Here is a 23111-nt window from a genome sequence, read left to right on the forward strand (position 1 = left end):
TGTAGTGAGTGATTTATTTGGCATAAAATTAAGATTTTCTATAAGTTTAACAACTTGCAACTTGTTCAAGCCTTTAGTTCTTCCATTAGATTGACCAATAGATGCGACTTCACCCATCTATTGTACCTGAAGTCATTCTATTTAGAGCGGTTAATAGATCAGCTTACCTTTCACTGCTTTGACTACTTTGTGACAAGTCTTTTGTGTAGTTATTCATGCCCTTTAAAATTTTTCACTTTTGTATAGTATTAGCCATTAATTCATTTCTATTTGATGTTTTACATCGTTTTAAAATCCATAGTAGACTTTATTTATAACCTAATAAAAATAATAAAGTACTCACTGAAATACTGAATTTATATGGATATGAAATAGAAAAATGAGATACAACACATGCACACACAACAAAAACACTTGAAACTCAGAACATTTCAGTATGATGTTTATTGAGCATATGCTGAAATGCATTACGATGACTAAAGACATGGGATTGCAAACCGTAGCACCTCATTAATGTGTAAAGAAGTATATTTCAAGTCCAGTCTATGCATACGAGAATGTATGTGCACATCATTGGGTTGTTATTGTCATTTGCACTCATTACATAAACATAATAGACAACAGTAAAAAGCATGTTTAAGGCTAGGGAGTTTCTTAATTGCTTAATGTACTGTATGAATATGATTATGGGCTTTCTTGTATTATCCTTTGTTCAGAACTGTATTTTGTGATTGTTGTATTTGGCTCAGTCAGAGTGTCCTCACGCTTTTGTATTAGTAAGGCTACTTTGTTAGATTTTTGTCACATTTTGTCACATTTGTCCTAAAGACAAACAGCATTCAACATCACATATTTCTGCCACTCTCTCAGCACACATTCTTAAGCTGTGCAAATCTGATTTGCTTTCATACATACGGATTGTTTTTCTACCCCGAAGAGTAGGGGAGCATGCTCCCCCCTGAGCTGGCATGCAGACGCGCCCACCCCAAGTGCCCTGCCCACCCCATGCCCACCCCCCGGTATTGCAGACAGAAAGGAAGACATTCGTGACCCTTATACCTTCACAGCATCTGCAGCTAAATCGATTTAAAGCTGTCACTCAACATGCATTTAAGATTTTTAGCTTGCCGCATCGTATGGCTTCTCTCTATGCATTTTTTTTGTTTCCGTTAAATCGTGTTAAATTTTTTGAGTGGTTAATGTAATTAGATACGTTGTTGTTTAGCTTTATGGTTTCTTGGTAAAGTTAGCTTGGGTTGGAGCACTAGCATCTTCTTTGACGTATCTTTGCAGGTTAGGTGCATGTCTACTCGTTTTCTGTGATCTGCTTTACGGTGTGAGTGGAGACTTTCTCCACTTTCTTGGAAGCCAACATTTTCTCCTCCACAGTATCATCTGATGCTTTCACTGTTTCAGTTACTGTGACTTGCTTGGTGACATGCTGGGCTCCATCCTCACTAGTGGTGATGGTCTCCACTGTTTTGGTGATGACCACCTTCTGGCTAGGGTCATCCTTGGTAGGGCTTTCATCCACTCCATTTGAGATCACGTCTTTCTTCTCTGGCTCCTTTTCGTCTTTATCTGCCTTTCCAGTGTCTTCTTTCTTGTCTGTCTTCTCTTCAGGCTTTTCGTCCTTGCTGGGTTTTTCATCTGTTTCAGGTTTTGTTTCTTCTTTCTTCTGTGGCTCATCTGTGGCTGTTTCCTTCTTGGGACTTTCACTTTTTGGAGATTCTGGTTTTGGGGTTTCTTTCTTGGCTTCCTCTGCTTTTGGGGCCTTTGGGCTCTCAATCTTTGGAGAAGAAGCTTTTGGGCTCTCACTCTTTGGAGAAGAAGCTTTTGGGCTCTCACTCTTTGGAGAAGAGACTTTTGGGCTCTCACTCTTTGGAGAAGTGGCTTTTGGGCTCTCACTCTTTGGAGAAGTGGCTTTTGGGCTCTCACTCTTTGGAGAAGAGGCTTTTGGGCTCTCACTCTTTGGAGAAGAAGCTTTTGGGCTCTCACTCTTTGGTGATGAAGCCTTTGGAGACTCACTCTTTGTAGATGGAGCCTTTGGAGACTCTTTTGGTGACTCAGCCTTATCAGTCTTGGTCTCCTTATCATCTTTTTCTTTTTTGTCCTCTTTCTCAGGCTCATCCTTTTTTTCTGGTTCTTTTTCCTCAGTTTTGGCTTCTTTTTCACCAGCTTCTTCCTCTCCACCCTGCTCTTCTGCAGCACCTTCTTCTGCTTCTTGTTCTTCTTCTCCTCCTTCTTCTTCTTCAGCTTTTTCTTTCTCTAGTGAGGCCTTTGACTCAGGTACCTTAGTGCTCAACACGGTTTCTTCAACCTCCGCTTCTTCCTCGCCTTCTCCTTCCTCAACTTCTTCTGCATCATCTCCCTTTTCTTCTTCCTTTTCCTCCTCACCTTCTTCATCATCTTTTCCTTCATCATCACCTTCTTCTTCATCACCTTCTTTAGTCTCAGCTTCGTCAGCGGGAGCGCTGGCACTCACCTGGGCTTGGGCAGAAGCAACAACCTCCTCTTCCCCCTCTTCCTCTCCCTCTTTCTCCTCAGCCTCTTCTTCAGCTTCTTCTTTTCCTTCTTCCTCTCCCTCATCTTCTTTCTTATCAGACAGTTCTGCGGCCATCTCTGCCAAGGCCTCTTCCATCTCCAATTTCTCGTCTTCCACTCGAGTCTCCTCGATGATTTCTTCCACAAATTTGTGCTGGACCCTCAGTTTAGGGGGTTCTGTTTTGACCTTGGGGCCTTTGGTGATGGTCTGGCGGTAGGGGTATGTGCTGAAGTGGGTCTCCTCTCCTTCAAGGAGTTTCCTACATGAATAGATCAGGGGTTGAGATATATTTAGCATTAGTGTGGGTGGCAGATCAAAAGAAAACAAACAGATCATACATGTCATAGATAGTTGTTATTATTACTATTACTATGAAATTTTATTTATGTCTGTATTCCAGTGCTTTCTACTTAACTCTTCAAAGCCCTGTCCAAATTTTCCTCTCAACAATTTCTGAAATGTCTAAACCAAGCATGAAATCGTAAGTAACTTTCTGCTAGCTCTATTGGTTGCTTTAAAATTTTCCTATTCTGACTCTTCTGGCATAATTTGTTATTTCATTTTAATGGAATCAGTTTATCTTCCAGACATTCTGAGCTCTCTGGGAGAAATATTATAAACATACCATAGATTCCATAGGACACATACTGCAAAACAACTGGATCATTGTACATTGCACATTTGAAAAACAAATTATTCTACTAATTTGTATCTAATCAAAAAATAATGTTCAACCAAGAATATTAATCATTTGTGTATCCTTGCCTTATTAAATTGTACATTTATATAGATTTATAGTTAGTTTATTCAAAATTGCTGTTTGTTTTGTCAATGATCTATAACTATTTTGTTCAATCCTTATAATTTTATGCAAAAGATTTTGGACTCATAACGAAAAATAAAAAATGCTATATTATGTTTATAATTACTTTTATTATGTTACATACAATGAAATACAATGGCAGAGCAGGGACTTTTTGACTAGACTTTTACCTGTATGCTGCAATCTCTATATCTAGAGCCATTTTTACATTCAGCAGGTCTTGGTATTCACGCAGATGTCTTGCCATCTCCCATTTCGTGCTCTTCAGCTCATTATCCAATTGGTGGATGGTTTCCTAGTGGGAGCAAAAACACATGCAGTGTTGCCTAAGGTTAGTGCAAAAATACATAGAGCATTAAACAAGCACATTATTAATCATGAAGCACAAGTCAGAGAAAACAACTTTATTATCCTTTTTAACAAAATTTATCTGATAAATTGATCTGATTTTTTGTCATGGAAACTAATGAACCTTGCACATTGCAGTGTCTCTGTGCTGGAGAAACTTAATAGTCTATTTAGAAAAATAGACTCCCTCTTCGTCGGCTTCACACAAGTGAAAATCCGCATTCTGATCAAGCCAGAGAAACAGCAGGGACTGCAGAGGACCTCTCTCTCTCTCTCTCTCTCTCTCTCTCTCTCTCTCTCTCTCTCTCTCTCTCTCTCTCTCTCTCTCTCTCTCTCTCTCTCTCCACCAACCTTTACAGCATGACACAGCATCTTTGCTGCAGTGGACTCCTATTCAACTGCAGCCGATATTCAAAATATTTTATAATTCGTTTTTATTTTGTTCATTACTCTAATAGAAATGTGAATGTGATACTTTTTACTAATAATATGAATTAATAAGACATGTTTAGGTTCAGCTTTGTTCAAAACGATGGCGCAATGGCGTTATAAACTTGGCAGTCTGAACTCGGATATACACAGAAACCTCCAAAGTCTATTTGCAAAACAAGCATTTTCTTGTAACAAGCATTCTTCTGCAGAAGACTACAAATGACCATGCAATAATAATAATAATAATAATAATAATAATAATAATAATAATAATAATAATAATAATAATAATAAACAAAATAATAATAATAAAAATAATAATAATTAACACCACTGGTAATAAAAATTAACTAATTACATTAACTAATAGTCAGTAAAAATTTGTTTGATTTTACTAAAGTAAAGCATTTTAAAGCTCGAATCGCGTTACCAAAAAGTTCCCTAGTTATAAAACTGTTCTGTTAAATATTAGGTTTTTAAGTAAGATTTTAAGTTTATCAGCAAACCTAAAAAAAAACGTGTCCGTGAAATATCGTGTATTTCTTTTTCTGCCCTCACCAGCAAAAACATTAATAAGAAAAGTCTTTATGAAGTCTCTACTTTTTCTATTTTCTGAAAAAATAAAAACAACAAAGATATGTAAATTAATAAGGTAGTTACAAAATTATTATTTATTGCTATAATTCTAAGTGAGTGGCGTGTGTTTACCTGAAGACTGGTTAGATCGGAGTTGTGTCTCTCCTCGATGTCGCTCAGTTGCCTCTCCAGCGAGTCTTTGGTCCCGCGGGCCGCCTCGAGCTCCACCGTTTTGGCCTGCAGCTGGCGCCGGTAGTCTGAAATCTCATCCCGGGCGGACTTGATGGCGTCCTTGTTCTGCTCCGCTGCCTCCGTCAATTTGGCGTAGCGGCATACGAACCAGTCTTCAACTTGCTGCAGGTTGCGGTTGGAGTGACCCTCGAGCTGGGTGCGGATCTCTCGCAGAGCGTCGGTGATGTCCGCCTTCTGCCACTCCCTCTTTTCGGCGCTAACGACGTGCGATGCCTGGAGCTGTGCAAGCAACTCTCCGACTTCTTCTTCGTGGTCACCGCGGACGAACGAGATCTCGTCTTGGAGAGCCTGGATCTTCTTTTCGAGTTCTGCTTTGCCCAGGGCGGCGTCTCCCGCATCCTTCTTAAGAGAACGTGTCATGGCTTCGGTATCGGCGCGCACACGGGATTCGTCTTCCAGACGCTCACGCAGACGCTGGATGTCATCCTGGAGGCGCTCAGCATCAAGATGCAGGCGCGCCTTGTCGCTGTGCAGCTGCTCAATAGCGGTCCGAAGCTCCTGCAGCTCCCGATCGTGCTCATCACTCAGCTGTGTGCGGGAAACCTGCTTCCGCCTTAGAGCGTTGATCTCTGCCTCGATCTGCTTGTTCTGTTCCTCCAGAAAGTGCACCTTGTCGATGTACACTGCAAAGCGGTCGTTCAGACCCTGTAGCTGCTCTTTCTCGTTGAGCGCAGAAGACGGCGTGGTCAGGTCCATGCTCAGGTCCATGCTCTCCGTGTTCATCGTCCTCTTGTAGGGGACGGATGAGATCGGGCTGGCCCGGGAATATGTCTGCGAACGGAAGCCGCTGGAGGCTGAGCCACCGCTGCTGCGGCTGTAGCTCGTCCTAGTGTCCATCACTCTCCGGAAGGGACTTCCGAGAAGGTCAACCGAGTAGCTCATCCGGACAGGTGCGGTAGGGACCGTGTTCAGATGAATGGGGGACGTGTAAGGTGGAGGCGTGCGCCTGTAAGTATGTGGTGTGTGTGGCTCTCACAGCGCTCCGGAGCTTGTACGAGCCCTTTATATATTGCAGGCGTGCAGGATTATTTCGACTGGACTATTGATCCCACCTAGTGGGAGTGTCTCTTTGGACACTGTGGTTTAGTATCTCTACCTTTAAAGAGGACACGGGTCAAGGATGCGGGTAAGCGTGGGATCTTATGCGAAAAACATTAGTAAACTGTGTAGTGCACAGAGTAAACAATTCATTGAAAACAATTAATTTGATAAATGCACAGACATTACCATTACATTACTTTAAACAAATACTATCACATTTCTTTTATTTATCTGTACTCACTTAGATTGTTTTACTGGCTGCTTACTTCCAAATACATATTTTACATTCTATTAAGACCTGTTATCTTTAAAATCTGTTAGTTGAAGAGAAAACTTTATTCCATAGGCCAGTCCAATTGAAATTTCAGAACCTTGGACAAAGATTAGCATGCAGTGTGATCAATAAGCACCAAGGACAGCAGTCTTCATAAGTGTTTGGTGAATATGGTGAATTTCTATCCTGTAATGATCTTGGAAAGAATTGTTACAAGCAGTATCTTCTGCAGCAAAACAAACAAACAAACAAACAAACAAACAAATGATGAGGATTACTGATGTGGACCAACATAGGTATTTGAATTCAATGTAATTGTAATAAAAATATAATTAGATTTGTTAGCAAAATGTCTTTCTTTCTTTTTCTTTCTTTCTTTCTTTCTTTCTTTCTTTCTTTCTTTCTTTCTTTCTTTCTTTCTTTCCTTCTTTCTTTCTTTCTTTCATTTTCTTTTGATAATTAGGTAGAATCGATTAAAAAGGCAATCATTTCTTTCTAAATGGTCTAAAAGGTTGACATTATTTTAGCCAAAGTGTCATTTTCTCCTTTGTGTTATTGCATTAACTTTTATTAGTGTGCACAGGTTCGGGGGGCAAGACAATCCATAGTACAGTGGGTAATTACTTTGTGCAAATGAAACCCTAAGCAGACCGGTGAATGACTTTCCTGGCTCCAGGAGGAAAATGCCCTGTGCTCATCAGCTTTCATATATCAGATACTGGAGCTGTGGCCAGTTTTAAGTGCTAAATCAAATTCACATGACTAGTCAGTTACATTCTTCTTGTTTCAGCTGAGCTCCAGGGTCCAGGGTTTGGTTCAGAGCTCCGGTTACTTTATGTGCTCTCCCTATACATCTGTGTGTTTTCCTCTGGTGTCCTCCATCTCCCACAAACATGTCAGTGGATGCATTGTTTATTATTTACCTTCATGGGGGGGGGGTGTTTCAGGCAGGTCATTGCGATGCTTAGACTAATATTTCTAACCAGAGAAAAAAATAGGGCCTTTGTGATGTTCAGCAGATACACAGGCGCTCTAAAAGAAATAAGGTGCTCATTTACATATTTAAAAGCCAATATTTCAGTAACATTATAGCTAATTATATATCATGTAGCCCTATTTCAAACCGAAAATGAACCTGTTTCTTCACAGCTGTTTTATTCACAATAATACTCTTGAAATCTACAGTCCATCTCTAATATTGATTTTTTTATTCCTTGTGCTGCAGTGTGATGTCACTGCAAACTCTCTGACCGCACCTGCTGCAGATAATGCAACCATGCGACGTATCTCCTAAATCAAGTGCAGACTGTAATTTTGCAAATGTGTTTATATCACAATGGCAGGAGCTGCCCATTAATAAGGTCCTGTTGAGAGAAAAGCTTTGATTAATGTTAGTGCTGTTCCTTGTTGGCAATGTGTTTGTTTTCCATAGGGTGACTTAGTTATATCTTGTATGCATTGTCTTTTCCATTTTTAGCTTGTATGTGTCTGTGAGCACTCATGCAGAGTAACAGCACCATTGATGATGATGTATGTCTTTAAGATGAATGTGAAGTCCCTTGCTGACCTGGATGAAGGAGATCTCCTTCAAATGTGTTAATCAACCAGGCCCAAGACAAGCTCAAGGTGCTTTTGTGGCAGAGCTAGGTTTTTAAAATTCAGCACAGGCTCATCCAGATGCTGCAGAGCACACACAGACACTTTAGACAGTATTGCAGCATAACCCTGAGAGACAGATGCAGCACAGGTTCAATAATGTTGGCTGTGACATTAGTTATTGCTACCATGTTTTTAGAGCAGTGATCATACTGGTGCAGAATAAGTAAGTGCTTACGAGCCTTCTGATTTATTATCGTGATGTGCAATACATGTTCACTGAACATTACAGGGGATCTGGTGACACAAGCAAGGAAGATAGAAGTAAAAAACACAGTGCATATCCTGAATCTCATCATGAATCTGAATCTGGCAGCAGTGAAATGCATCAAATTGTACAGATACAGGTCATGAGCTGTCCAGTGACTTTTGTAGTATTAGGTATGTCACTCCATGGAACTATCAGAGATGTTCTGTGTCAGTACTAACAACCTACAAGTCATTATAGAGATTGTTTCTTTTGGGCGTGTATCAACTGTTGCTGTTATTACTTGTTGGTGTGGGCAGATTATCAAAGCAAGCTAACTGTGCTAGCTCTAACAGATGGATCAGCAATCTCTGCTAGTTTAATTCCAAGCTTTGTTTTTCTACATAATGCCATTATACACATTTAATGAGAGGTTGTATACGACAGGATTAGATGAATCTATTGTTTCAGGGTTTCCTTCTATTCGCAAGCATGTAATAAAAGGTAGGAACTAATGTGTAAGTGGGGAACTGAAAATACCACAGACTGCATGCAAAACAGAATAGGCTAGAAAAATGATTTAAGACAGTCCCATTGTATTGCTCTATAGCGAATTTGTATGAAATTGAAAAAAATACAAATTCAAATATTGTTCGTCATTGTCACTGAAATTATGGCTTCTGTTTCTTTGCATTTTCCATATAGAAGATTTGATGGTTGCAACATAAGAGCCACTGTTGTCCCACAATAACATATTGCAGTTTTCTATGAAGCACAGAAGCTGATGATTCAAGCTCTGGATGGTATTCTCACCCCTCAGGGTGCTCTCTAGCCCGCCTGCCCACCTTCATCAGCATGCAGTGATGCAGTGAGTCAGCAGAAATGAGTGGGAGTAAGGTAATATGCGTTACTGCTGGGAAGCACAAAGCAAAAAATGCCATCATCTCAGAGAAACCGTTTAATCTCAGAGTGGCCAAAATATACTGAACTTCATGCACTCGCTAATGCTGACAGTCATGTTTTATTCATTTAGGGAGGAAAGGAAAGAGACACGATGTGTATGTGTGTGTGGTTTGGATTTATGTTAGAAAAAAGAAACATCACTGTGAAGGTCTGCAGGAGTGCAATTTAAAGAAACAGTTGAGCCAAAATCGACTCTTCCTCTATACCTGCATTGTCACTGATAAATAAGTTTAGCTATTCTATTTATAAACTGATATGACTGAGTTATGAGTTTGCTATAATTAATAAATGAAGGTCATTCATAACATTTTTTTCTGACAGCAATCATGTCTTGGCCACAGTCAATACACGATGCTAATAAGCTTCATCATTTCACGTGGCATGTAATCGATTAGTTGAAATTGTTCTTCAAATCTCCACACACACTATGTCTTTATCCTTGAATGCCCTGCACATGCCTGGTCCAGACAAACAGGCCTTTTGAGCCTGGAGTTTGGTTAAATAGAGGTGATTGGACGGAGGGACGTCTAAAGGACATACGGCCTATGCCTGAGGAGACATGGGTAGGAAAGTGTCCCGACCCAGACAGCCATAAATATCCTGAAACTACAGCTGCAGCTTCCCCTCCCTCTGTGTCTCAGTCTCATTGTCTCTCTCTCTCTCTCTCTCTCTCTCTCTCTCTCTCTCTCTCTCTCTCTCTCTCTCTCTCTCTCTCTCTCTCTCCCTCTCTCTCTCTCTCTCTCTCCCTCTCTCTCTCTCTCTCTCTCTCTCTCTCTCTCTCTCTCTCTCTCACTTTCTCTCTGTATCAACTGTTTCACTGTTTGTCTCTCTCATGTAGCTGTGTCACATTATGTCGGATTTTTTTATATACACAGTACTGCGCAAAAGTTTTAGGCAGGTGTGAAAAAATGCTGCAAACAAAGAATGCTTTCAAAAATGGAAGTGTTAAACATTTATTTTCATAAATGAACAAAATGCAGTGAATGAACAAAAGAGAAATATTTTGTTCATTCACTGCATGAATGAAGGGTGACCACCCTTTGCCTTCAAAACAGCAGCAATTCTTCTAGGTACACTTGCACACAGTTTTTGAAGGAACTCGGCTGGTAGGTTGTTCCAAACATCTTGGAGAACTAACCACAGATGATCTGTGGATGTAGGCTTACTCACATCCTTCTGTCTCTTCATGTAATCCCAGACACACTCGATGATGTTGAGATCAGGGCTCTGTGGGGCCATGCCATCACTTCATGCTGATTTGAAGGCAAAAGGTTTGTTTGCTCACTTTGCATTTTGTGAATTGACAGAAATAAACAGTCATTATTTGTATTTCTGAAAGCATTCTTTGTTTACAGCATTTTTTCACACCTGCCTAAAACATTTGCACAGTACTGTATATATATATATATATATATATATATATATATATATATATATATATATATATATATATATATATATATATATATATATATATAAAAAACTTTGTGATTGTAATCTGTATATCAGCATGCTCTCATAATCAGCAATGTTTATTGATTGTATGTTTGGCTGATTGATTGATTGATTGATTGATTGATTGCCTCTGTGCATATTTACCCAGGCAAAAAATCTGCTTGATGCAGCATCCTGTTTAAGATTTCGGTCATTATGCTTGGAAGTTAGACAGTAACACAGCTCTGGGCAAATTGAAACAATTGTGTCTGCATTACCTTGATGCTTCTATAAATGTGGGTTCTCTGCATTACTAAATAGCTCTGAAAACACATTTTAATCATTAATAGAGTTCAATCTGGTATGGCTGTCAGCAACAAGCCAGAGGCAAAAACAGCAAGCAAATCCTCGCTGAAATGGCAGTAAGAAGAAACCTTGGGGTGAACCAGACTCAAAACTGAACCCATTCTCTTCTGGAAAACAGAAGATGCTTTTATAAATCGTTACAGTATATATAGTTTAATTTCAGGACCAATATTTAATGCTCAGGGTAAAATGTGTGTCACTGTGAAAAAAATTCTTTCAGAATGTATCATATATGGCCCTTGTTTTCGTAAATTCTGTCATGTATGGAATATAAATATTTATTTTGTTATGATTTCTGTCTTTCCCAATGTACATTAAAGGTTTAATCAGATTTAAGAGCTGTTTTTTGAACCTGCTCACATTATGGGTGATGAACTTATGTTCCTCAGTCTGCTCTTAAAGATGATTTAAAGCTCCAGCATCTGATTGAGAGTAAAAGTGCTGTGTGTGTGTGTGTGTGTGTGTGTGTGTGTGTGTGTGTGTGTGTGTGTGTGTGTGTGTGTGTGTGTGTGTGTGTGTGTGTGTGTGTGTGTGTGTGTGTGTGTGTGTGTGCGTTTGAAAATGGAGGCTCTGCCCATTTGAGTTGGTGCCATTAGAGCTATTAAACTGACTTTTAAACTGGCATATAAAATGCTTTACAGAGTTAAGAAACTAATAAATTTTAGATACAAGAAACAGAATAAGAATAAGAGAAAAGAGAATTGAGGTCAATGTCTGTACTGGACAGTGTATCTTTCAGATAGAGGAGACTGAGATGAATTCAAGTGCAGCTGCTATTTATTTAAAGACTAGAAGACAAATTCAAGTTGCTAGTCAAAGTCAAAAACACTGAACTGGCAATTGTCAGGTGATTAGCATAAACTAGAAAAGCCTATGAGAAGAAAACCAGGAAACAATTGGGATCACATTCAGAATAATGACAGAAATCAAAGGCTGGGTAAGTTTGGATGCATGTAAACTGGATGTTGCTTTGTTAATTGTCCAAAGTCTCTTTATAGCGAGTGTTAATGTGATTGCAAAAATCTGATTTTTTTTAAAAATCACAATCTAAAGTTTGGGGATTGTGAATGTATCAGAGTTTGTGAGCTAAGGAAAGCGTAATCTGGGGCAGCCATGTCTGTAGGCTGCAGTGTATATGCTAGGAGGCTGAGTTTGCTATCAGAGTTGACCTGACAGTAGCATGGCAATAAAGAGATGAGTGGATTGAATCACTAACCCTAATGAAGGATTATTGAAACTTACCACACACTGCAAATGGGGAAAATGAAATGAAAAACAACAACAACAACTGAAATAGTGTTTAAATCCTCATAAAAAAACATTACTGTAGCTGAATCACTTGTACCACAAACAAAACCATGTCAATGATACCGCAATACCAACGATGAACCAAAAGAAAAGAGAAAATTTCCGGCTTCAAAACTACTCTTGACAGTTTTTGAGATCTCTGGGCTCCATGTACCAGTGAATCAGCAAAATTTCTTCTCTGTTAAGAAGAAGCAACAGGGTACAAAAGACTTCCTTTTGTTAAGAAGGTTATTAGTAAGCTAATAAATATTAATGAACACTGTGGAGCTTGCTTTATGAATATTAACGAGGGTGTCAGTAAAATCCGTCAGTAAAATAAAAAAGAGGCTCTTTCAATAACCATTTTTTTTATATTTTTAATCACAGTCACAAGTAATAATACAAAAATGGAAGAAAGAAACACAATGTGAAGCCTTTAAACAATTTATAATTCCATAAAATAGCATGTTAGAGAGAGACTTTAAGAAGGATGCTACAGGTGAATTGTGCTGGTGTTGAAGCATTGTTCAAAAACTAACATTAATTAATTAATAAAATACTTGTGCATATGCTTATGATTTATAATGTGCAAAGCTTGATTGTGTAATGCCCCAAAGGTTAAGGCGTATACACATGTAATAACTTGGAAACTGTTCAGGGATACTATATGCTTAGTTATACATGCATAGTGCTTAGTTTCAAATAAGGAAGGACCACAGCAGGTCTTAGGAGAAGACATACTAAATACACATTTTTGTTTATTTTTTGCCCAGAATCATCACTGCTACCTGTATCATCTTATACTGTGATACAGTGTTATATTGTGGGACCAGGGTCCTGCAAGAGAGTAAACCACACCCAGAGAAGCTTTACTGAAGACGTGAGGGTGGAGACATAGTGATGTCATCTACAACGTCTGCGTGGAATGGGATGGAGACAAGGGAGGGGTTGCCCAGGATCTGCAGTTTATCTGCAATGCATCAGCAGCTCTCTCTCTCTCTCTCTCTCTCTCTCTCTCTCTCTCTCTCTCTCTCTCTCTCTCTCTCTCTCTCTCTCTCTCTCTCTTTCTCTCTCTCACACACACTCACACTCACTCTGCTTCTTTAATTTCTGAATCTGCACCTTGTGCAACAAATGCAAAACTTTATAAAACTATCCTGGCTTTTTATAGTATCTATAAAGCAATGCATATAAATATACTAATGATGTCAATCTCAATTAATTTTTTCTTTGTTATTTTTAATTGTATCCTTCCCCAAGCCATTTTGATATCAGTGGACTAGGAAAACCTTAAAAAGTATGAGTAGTATTGAAAAAACACCAAACTGCTTTCCTAAAAAGCTGCAGCAACAACATCGGGACAGCCTAAGTAAAAGGGAGGGGTACGGTACATTATTTATGACGCCTTGCACGCCTGAGGTAACATCATCATTGCGGGTGGGCTGCGTGGTCCCATTGCTTAGTTGACCAATCACAGCACGAGTCCTCTATCTGGTGAGAGTTCCATCACATCAGTAATGTCTGCGTCCTCACAATACCTCACACTGGGGACACAAATAACTTTAACCTCTATACTCTCAGTGTTGATGAGTGTATATAGCAATAAAGGACACACTATATACCCTGACACACACCTATGCAGATTCACACATAAATTTATTTATGTTTTGTTAACTTGCTGAGTTTTTGCTCCATCTCAAGGAGGAGTGAATATGACAGAAAATGGTGCATGGTACAGTTTAATGAACCGAATGACTCATCAGACAGTGTGAGTGTAAATAAAGTACATAATGTTGAGTACTGTATTTACCAAATTAAGTTCACAGCATTAAAATACATTTTTTTACCCCAACTTGAGCCATGTTTATTTGCTGAGTCATAGTTGGTGTCTTGATAGCTTTTGTTGTGAAATAGAGCTTTGATGCTAATGTAGCTCAAGCTCAAGCTTGTAATCAAGCAAGGGAAGCTCAGAGCCTTGAGCTTAGCATTGTGCAAGCTTAACACCTAAAGACCAGTATATTAGCAGCAGACATATAGTATTGTCAAAAATGAGAATACTAACAACAGTGATCATAATGATATGATGACATTAAAAAAAGTAAAATAGAATAAAATACAAAAATTTGGCCTCAATCATCAATGTTTTAATAATTTTTTATGGAAAAATATAAGCCAAACCAAACTAAAAACTTATGTCAGAATTTACAAACATTTTGTAAATGCTTATTTTCTTCATATGTGAATATGCTGATCACCACTTTGAGCACGAAATGAACAAAAAAAGATTCACTTCTCCGCAAACAAAAAAAATATGAATATACAACAGTAATAATTTTTATTAGTACCAAAATTCTTGTGGAAATGCTTGTTTGGGTGAATAGATTTGTTTATCAGCTTGATAAATAAGGTCCAATAAGATAAGAAATTTCAACAGTTACAATATGGCAACAATAATAATTGAATGATTGAGAGGAAGATACTCTGGATCTTTATCTATCTTTCTATATCTGTTTATCTTTTGGTCTCCCTCTCCTCTCTGTCTCTTTCTCTCACTCTCTATGGCTGTTTTAAGGGTCAAGCAGGACATATGGAACCACAGACTCTGCCACTCATTCTCTCTCTCTCTCTCTCTCTCTCTCTCTCTCTCTCTCTCTCTCTCTCTCTCTCTCTCTCTCTCTCTCTCTCTCTCTCTCTCTCTCTCTCTCTCTCTCTCTCTGATGTGCCTCTAAAAGCATTAATGGCTGAAAATAGACCCGCTCTCATTCCATGGATGTGAACAAATCTCTCCTCGCTCTCATTTTCCCCACTTATCTTCTCTTTCTTGCCCTTGTGCGCTGTAAATTCTGACTTTTATAGTAATCATTAAATAGATATTAAAGTTGTATTTCTGCAGAGTCACTCTCTCTCTCTCTCTCTCTCTCTCTCTCTCTCTCTCTCTCTCTGTCTCTCTCTGTCTCTCTCTCTCTCTCTCTCTCTCTCTCTCTCTCTCTCTCTCTCTTTCTCTCCTCCCCCTCTCTGGAGTTTTAAATCTGTTGACAGGGCTCTACTCTGCTCTTACACAGAGCTCTGAAATGGCAGTGCACAGAGATTTCACTTTTTTTTGCTCACACCTTCTAATACAAAGCATACAAGGCTTGAAATGTTCATCAACTCATGCAGCTAAGATATCTCTGCAACTGTTGGCTATTTAGCTAGCAACAGTATAATATTAAAGGTTTGTAGACACCTGAACATCACACCCATATGTGCTTTATGAACATCCCATTCCAAGTTTTGTCCTCACTTTAATGTTATAATAACCTTCACTCTTGTGGAAATGTTTGCACTACAGTAGGTTCAGGAGCATGGCTGTGGGGATTTGCTCATTCAGCCACAAGAGCATTAGTGATGTCAGGAGGCCTGGTGAACAGTCAGCGTTCCATCTATCCATCCAATTTCTGCACTGCTTATCATGCACAAGGTCACAGTGACTCATGGCACAAGGTGCAGGGCCATCACACACACACACACATTACCATTCTTAAACTATAGACAATTTAGAGATCAGCATGTGATGTTGTGATGGTAATGATCAAGTCTTTACAAATGCTGATACCTTGGGAGTTGATGGTGGCATGACGAAGGAATTGAGGGCACTGCAGCAACCCAGAGTTTTATAATTCCAGAATTCCGTCAAGATTTTTGACCTATATTTACAAACTTGGTATCAATCACCTAAGAGAATAATTGAAAGGATATTGTAAACATCAAAAACAGGTTGAGATTTGTAAATATTGTGGCGACCAATCAATTTCCAGGATCTGAGTTATCAACTCTAAGAATTAAATAGGTCTAAGTCTGTTCATGTAATTAATGGTGCTTGCAAAGCAACATTCTTGTTATCTTGCATACTGAGATATTCTTCTTCCAGATATTCTAATTCGGTGCGTAACTTGTCCCGCAGCTTTTGTCCTAGACCCATGAATTAGGTGGAAATTCCTAAAATTTCACCCTGCTGAGATTTGCCACGTGCAAGCACCATTTACATTTTCTTCAGGAAATGTACATTCTAGTTTCTCTCTATTGTTCCATTTGACTTGGCAAGACTGGGGTCACTGGGAGTGTTGGACTCTGCAGATTGCCTCTTGGGGTGTGAATATATATATATATATATATATATATATATATATATAGTCTTTACATATGGCAATTTAAATATGACTGATTTCACACCCCAAGAGGCAATCTGCAGAGTCCAACACTCCAAGTGACCCCAGTCTTGCCAAGTCAAATGGAACAGTAGAGAGAAACAAATAAATGTTATGCTTTTTTTTTTAAATTTAAAACAAGAATTTAACTTGCAAATTATATTATTGATAACAATTTCAATGAAATGGACACCACTTCTTTGTATAGAACATTTTGATCACATCTTAGATAAATTTCATCTGAGCAATATTAAACATTTACTTTCTTTAAATTAAATATTATAAATATTGAGACTATCAGTGTGGTTTCTAACTTTTATACAGCATTGTAAGTATTATATTTGGCTGTGATTAGGAATATGCGTCATAATAAAATATACTGTATACAGTATATACTGTCAAAATAATTCAAAATAAATGGAAATATATTCAAAAACATTATCAAATGCATTATTTATAAATTATTTATAATGGAAAATTAATGTTAATTGTAGTAAATATGCATGTTTTCCTCTGAAAAAGTGGCAATGTTAAATATTTGCATATATTTAGAAAAAGATATCTTGAAATATATTACTTTTATATAAGTGTAAGTACGAACTTCCTTCTACACCCCAACACTAACATTTATCCATTATTGTGGTTCTGTAGCTGTTTACACATTTATGAGTTTACAAGTGTGCACACTGACTCTTCCTGTCTGTAGTGTTGCTTGCTATTTTTACTGTAATCTGAGTGAAAGAATCACATTTCCACTGAGTTTGTGTGGTTATATTCAACAAGCATTGCAACCTGAGACCACCTGATATACCTGCATGTAGATGAGTCAGGCTTCTAATCAGATCTTTAGGGAGCCAAGACGTTTTTCCCATTTCATCGTCGTAGTGAATTATTGTATGAACCTATTTCAAGTTTTACGGGGTTTTTTTCTGCAGGGTTCAGGTATGATTTGGAAGAAGGAGATGAGAGTAGAGGCTGTATATTGCATCTTAATTTCCTCAGTACATCTGTCTTCTCCAGGTTACACTATTTACTATTTGTCTAGTAGCTGTAGCACAGAGAGGAAATGTTTTTTCTGATTGGATTTCGACATGTCTCTGGGTAATCCTTTTCTGTGTAAAGGCAGACACAACATTTTCACGCTTGATTATATGCTGTGAATTTTATAAATTGCTGCAGATCCCTTATTGCTGCTGCTGCTCTGTGTGTGTGTGTGTGTGTGTGTGTGTGTGTGTGTGTGTGTGTGTGTGTGTGTGTGTGTGTGTGTGTGTGTGTGTGTGTGTGTGTGTGTGTGTGTGTGTGTGTGTGTGTGTGTGTGTGTGTGTGTGTGTGTGTGGACATGTTTCTATATCTTGTTGGGGACCAAACTGTCCCTGAAAGTATAGGACAATTAAAGTTCTTAACCTTATGGGTGTCTGTTGACTACTTAGCTGCTTGGAGCCAAAGAAAACAATCCAAAACAAACCTTTTAAAGTCATTTATTTAATGAGTTTAATGTTAGTATTAGAGGTACTGTAGGTGTAACCACATTTGATAGCTGCATTATTACTGTGTCATTGCAAGGTCCCTACAAGGATTTTAATACAAACACGATCCTTTGAGAGCTGGATTATGATGCAGGCAAATGCAGTAATACACCAAGGGGAGAGAGACGGGAGATTTGTCCACCACACATTCAGATTGTCGATGTGGAAGGTGGAATCTAATCAGTGGCTGTTATATAACTCTGCCTCTCACACACCTACAGGCTCAGATATATGAGTATGATTACCCATAAAGCACAGAATGGCTTGTACCATTAAACGACACCATTACCAAGCCTTCCAGAAGAAGAAAATAAGGAAAACATAAGTTCAATCTTATTAGCCTGTTTGTTAAATACACCGTATAACTATAGATGTTTTTGTGTTTTTTGCTGTTTGCTTATAGGTATTATTTTATAAGTGATAGGATTTTAAAATCTAACAAACCATAATAATAAAATTAACCATTACAGAATAGAATTATTGCCGAATCCTTCTTCTAATAGTGTACCAAGTACCATATTTCTCAATATGAAGATTGTCGATATGTTCTGAGACATTTTTTAATTTGAACTACTTCAGTCCAGATATTCAGAACACATCAAGTTTCTGCAGCATTTCAGCTCTGTCCTATACTGTAGGTGAACTGATTTGCTAGCACAACTGAATAAAATGTTTTCCCTTATTAGCACATCCTTTTGCACACATTTTTCTTTCAGTGTGTCCTCTGAATGCTGAAGAATATGCATTTGCATTGCATTTACAGCAAGTGAAGTGTCACTTTAATGGGATGGTCAAAAGACTCGACTCATTGAAGTGAATCAGAATGTATGAATCAGCAGTATGATGTCACTGCACAAGAGCTACATTGTCAGAAACTGGTGCTTGGAGATACACTCTAAAATATCTTGGTAAAACTAAATCTTGTTTACTGTAACTGTTAGTTTTGGCAAACTTTCCAAATTTTGTTTAGAAAGAATCTATCTAATCATCTAATAGCAACTATTTCTATCATCTAAGCTTTATTTATCACTTAGCTGTAATGTCTAATACTAGAAATAACAGCTCACTAATAACCAGCCCAGAATGCAGATGTGCAAATGTGCATCCTACATTTATGTGCTTGTGTGTTTGTGTGTTTTTGTGTGTGTGCGTGTGTGTCTGCATGTGTGTGTGTGTGTGTGTGTGTGTGAGTGTGGATGCCTATTTATACAAAGTGTTGGCTATGTATGCGTCAGCTTTCACCTGCAGAAACAGTGTAAGTTTGTTTGCTTGTGTAAATGTGTTCTTATGCAGAGATGGTTTAAAGTGATTAGCTGCAGAACTGTATGAGGAGAAACATATACTTTTTGTCTGCAGGATGCACCATAGCACAGTGTCTCCTGCTTCACCTAGTTCAACTTCACTACTCGACGTAGGTGTGGTTTCTCTTGAGCTTATCACCATACTGTGAGCTGTGAGTTCTCACATCCTGTAACTAGTGGACATAATGTGAGAACATAATCAGCAACAATATTTTTGGCAGCTGCTGTCCTACATCCGTTTTATTAGGGGCACATATGTTATGATGGAAAAGGGGTGGAAATGTTATAGGGGAAAGAGATAAAGAATATAAAATACTGGGATTATAGGGGATAGGGAATATTAAGCATTGGGTTCATAGGGGATAGGGAATATTAAGCACTTGGATCATAGGGGACAGGGAATATTAAGCACTGGGATCATAGGGGACAGGGAATATAAAACACTGGGAGCATAGGGGACTGGGAATATTGGACACTGGGATCATAGGGGACAGGGAATATAAAACACTGGGAGCATAGGGGACTGGGAATATTAGACACTGGGATCATAGGGGACTTAGAATATAGAACACTAGGATCATAGAGGACTAGGAATATAGGACACTGGGATGATAGGGAACTGGGAATATAGGACACTGGGATCATAGGGGACTGGGAATATAGGACACTGGGATCATAGGGGACTGGGAATATAGGACACTGGGATCATAGGGGACTGGGAATATAGGACACTGGGATCATAGGGGACTGGGAATATAGGACACTGGGATCATAGGGGACTGGGAATATAGGATACTGGGATCATAGGGGATTGGGAATATAAAACAAACTGGGACCATATGCATAGGACCATTACACCCTGTGAAAATAAGAACATAGGGCTACACTATAGGGCTCTCAAAATATATAAGATCCTGGGATAAATGGGCTAAACTAATAAATATATAATAGGGATTAGACCCCTTGACACACAGTACCTAATAAACATAGGGCAACAGGACAAGCTGCAGCACAGATGCTTCGGCCACCTTGACCTCTAAAGGGGTGGTCCTTCATACTGCAGTGCAGCTGACCCTTTCTGCTAAATATAGCTGTGTGTGATTTAAGAGGATAATCTTAATCCACACGATACATTGTTTTACTATTATCTTTATTCTCTTTCCTTTTATGTGTTTTTTTACTGTATAAGATTGTAGCGCTCACTAGCCTTTTTTTGACACCTACTTTTTCTAGTTTGTACACTTTTGGGAAGATCAAGGTTGCCATCTGCAGACGGTCTCTTCTTTTCACATACAAGTTCATGCTGCATGTGTTTGTGTGTGTGTGTGTGTGTGTGTGTGTGTGTGTGTGTGTGTGTGTGTGTGTGTGTGTGTGTGTGTGTGTGTGTGTGTGTGTGTGTGTGTGTGTGTGTGTGTGTGTGTTGGTGAGGGTTTGTTGCTTTTATTACACCCAGGACTAGAGTAGCCGTATCTCTCTGTTCTACACCCTGCATTTCTAGGCCTGGTCAAATGTGCAGCGTCTGCACGCCAGCCTGCTGATCTACGATGGATGCGTAATTGATAACAGTGCAGGCGAGTTTCTGCACTGCGGAGCCACTCTGTGTGTTTTTATTTTGATGGTGCACAGTTACACTGAAGCAGAGATAACGCTGCCCTCTGTTGTGCAGTAAAACCACAAGGGCTGTCCCCCATCCCCTTGCTAAAGTGCTGACTCTATTAGTGCTGATCCAGTGAGACACTTGATTTTGGCTTTATTGCCATAAATGCACTTAGTTTATCATATCGAGCTGCCTTCCTAGTTTAAAGCTGTTATTGTTCAGCTGTAATAAGTGGGCAGCTTTAGAAACAAAGGTGACCTTGGTAAGTGTGAGTATATGTGTGTGTGTGTGTGTGTGTGTGTGTGTGTGTGTGTGTGTGTGTGTGTGTGTGTGTGTGTGTGTGTGTGTGTGTGTGTGTGTGTGTGTGTGTGTGTGTGTGTGTGTGTAGGAGTTAGGTTGCACTGAGAATTCAAAACTGTGAACTAAAAAATATATGACATCAACTATGTGACTATCAGAATCATTATAACATACAGACCTATCTTTAAATATAGCCCATAATATTACAGTATAATAAATAAATTAATAATATAACTTTTTATTTTTATTTTTTTGTGGCTTTGTCCCTTTGTCCATGTGTATAGATATTAGACTGTCTTACAAAATACAACACAAAAATATATCAGTAAGTCTTATGGGTTCTAAGCAACTGTAGAGAATGCATTGGTTTGCTAGCAATATTATTGAAACAAGTTCTTTAACACAACGTTTGTTCTTTTTGTTTCTGATTCTCGTGTGACATTTCATAAGTAGACGCATCTATATCTTTTCTTTAATATCTTCTGACTAATTTTTATGTATAAACCAAACCGTTTAGTTTATTATTAAAATAACTTATTATTAAAACTGTCATTATCTAAGTTTATGTTCATGTACAAAAACCCAGTAAAAGTGCTGTGATAGAACTATAGAAGGCTTACTACATTTCAAATGCAGACTCTTTTTAATATAATATTTTCTGTTCAGAAATGTACATTTTGTATATGTCTTTCACACAAAAAAAACATTTCCGAAAAACTATTAAATTTATTATTTTGTTTTATTTTACTACTTTTTTCCTTCCTTCCCTTTGTGTTTAAATAAGCGTCCGATCTCTTTTCATATTGAAAAAGATGACTATGAATTATTAAATAATGTGCAAAGGCTGACCATAAACTCTCCTTCACCATGCTGCATAGGGTCAGTGGGTTTCTCAGGAACGCCTATTCATCAAGGTCTTAAAGCGTTCTCCGAAAGCTCAGCAACCACATAACAAACACTGTACAGCTCACACACGACATGCAGAGAGAGGTGAATATAGTGGAGAGACAAAGACATCAGACACCCACACAGAGACCTTTTCCTCACTGCTGCGGTGCTTATATTCTCTCAGAGTAATCACCTGACATGTAGAAAAGGCCATACATTTAGTCCTGACATCAGCAAGGCAAATATTTTTCCTTTATCAGTGAAAAACCTTCTTAAATATGGAAACGCATTGAAAATTGATATTATTCTTAAAAAATCTGTCTCTTTGTCTCCTTTGTCTCTTTTCCTCCAGCCAGTCAGGATGCATCCAGTTTCCAGTATAAAAAGCACACAATATACAGTATATAACACATAATTAAAAAGAAATATCTTCATTAAGTAACACTGACTAATTTCATTATTATAAATAGAAAACAACAAAAAAAGATACAAAATGAACCTTACTAAAATATTTTTTAACCCTAATTATTCATTTCCCCTCCTTTCCTATGATATACAATTTGTTTGTTTAGCGTTTTTTACAGGGCACAAAATAATGTTTTATATATAATATATACTGTATTCTTTAATATTTAACTGCTGCTCAGTTAAATTATTAAAGCTCTCTCTTCGAGTTAGAGTAAGAGGAAATCAAGACACAGAAACTAAAGGCACAGAAAGAAACTAAATGTGGGAATGTTTTCTCAGTGAAACCATATAGATTGTGATCAAGGCAAAGGTGATTAAAATTTCTTTGTTAAGAAATTTATCTGTTTAGCTTTCTGATGGATTGACACGTTTAATAGTATATCTCAACAACAACAACAACAACAACAACAACAACAACAATAACTATAATCATAATAGGCATTTTATTTTTTCATTTTCATTCATTTCTATTTTTAGTACAATTTTTTTCCTTATTTTTGAACAAGAAATATTTTCCAGTTCTGAACATTACTTTTACATAAATAAATAAACAACAAACAAACAAACAAACAAACAAACAAATACATACATACATACATACATACATACATACATACATACATACATACATACATACATACATACATACATACATACATA

The 23111-nt window shown here is 38.1% G+C and overlaps 1 protein-coding gene across 1 annotated transcript; it reads right to left on the reverse strand.

The window, feature by feature from the left end:
- Positions 1–440: 440 nt before the first annotated feature.
- Positions 441–5974, reverse strand: nefma (neurofilament medium chain a). Its single transcript, XM_027139874.2, has 3 exons — positions 4857–5974; positions 3539–3663; positions 441–2804 (listed from the first exon to the last, which is right to left on the reverse strand). Exons 1-3 carry the CDS (start codon positions 5856–5858, stop codon positions 1307–1309), a joined length of 2625 nt encoding a protein of 874 aa, XP_026995675.2. The 5' UTR covers positions 5859–5974; the 3' UTR covers positions 441–1306.
- Between the last annotated feature and the right edge of the window lie 17137 nt (positions 5975–23111).

Source organism: Tachysurus fulvidraco, chromosome 21 (genome assembly GCF_022655615.1).
Source record: "Tachysurus fulvidraco isolate hzauxx_2018 chromosome 21, HZAU_PFXX_2.0, whole genome shotgun sequence".
NCBI classification, from domain to species: Eukaryota; Metazoa; Chordata; class Actinopteri; order Siluriformes; family Bagridae; genus Tachysurus; species Tachysurus fulvidraco.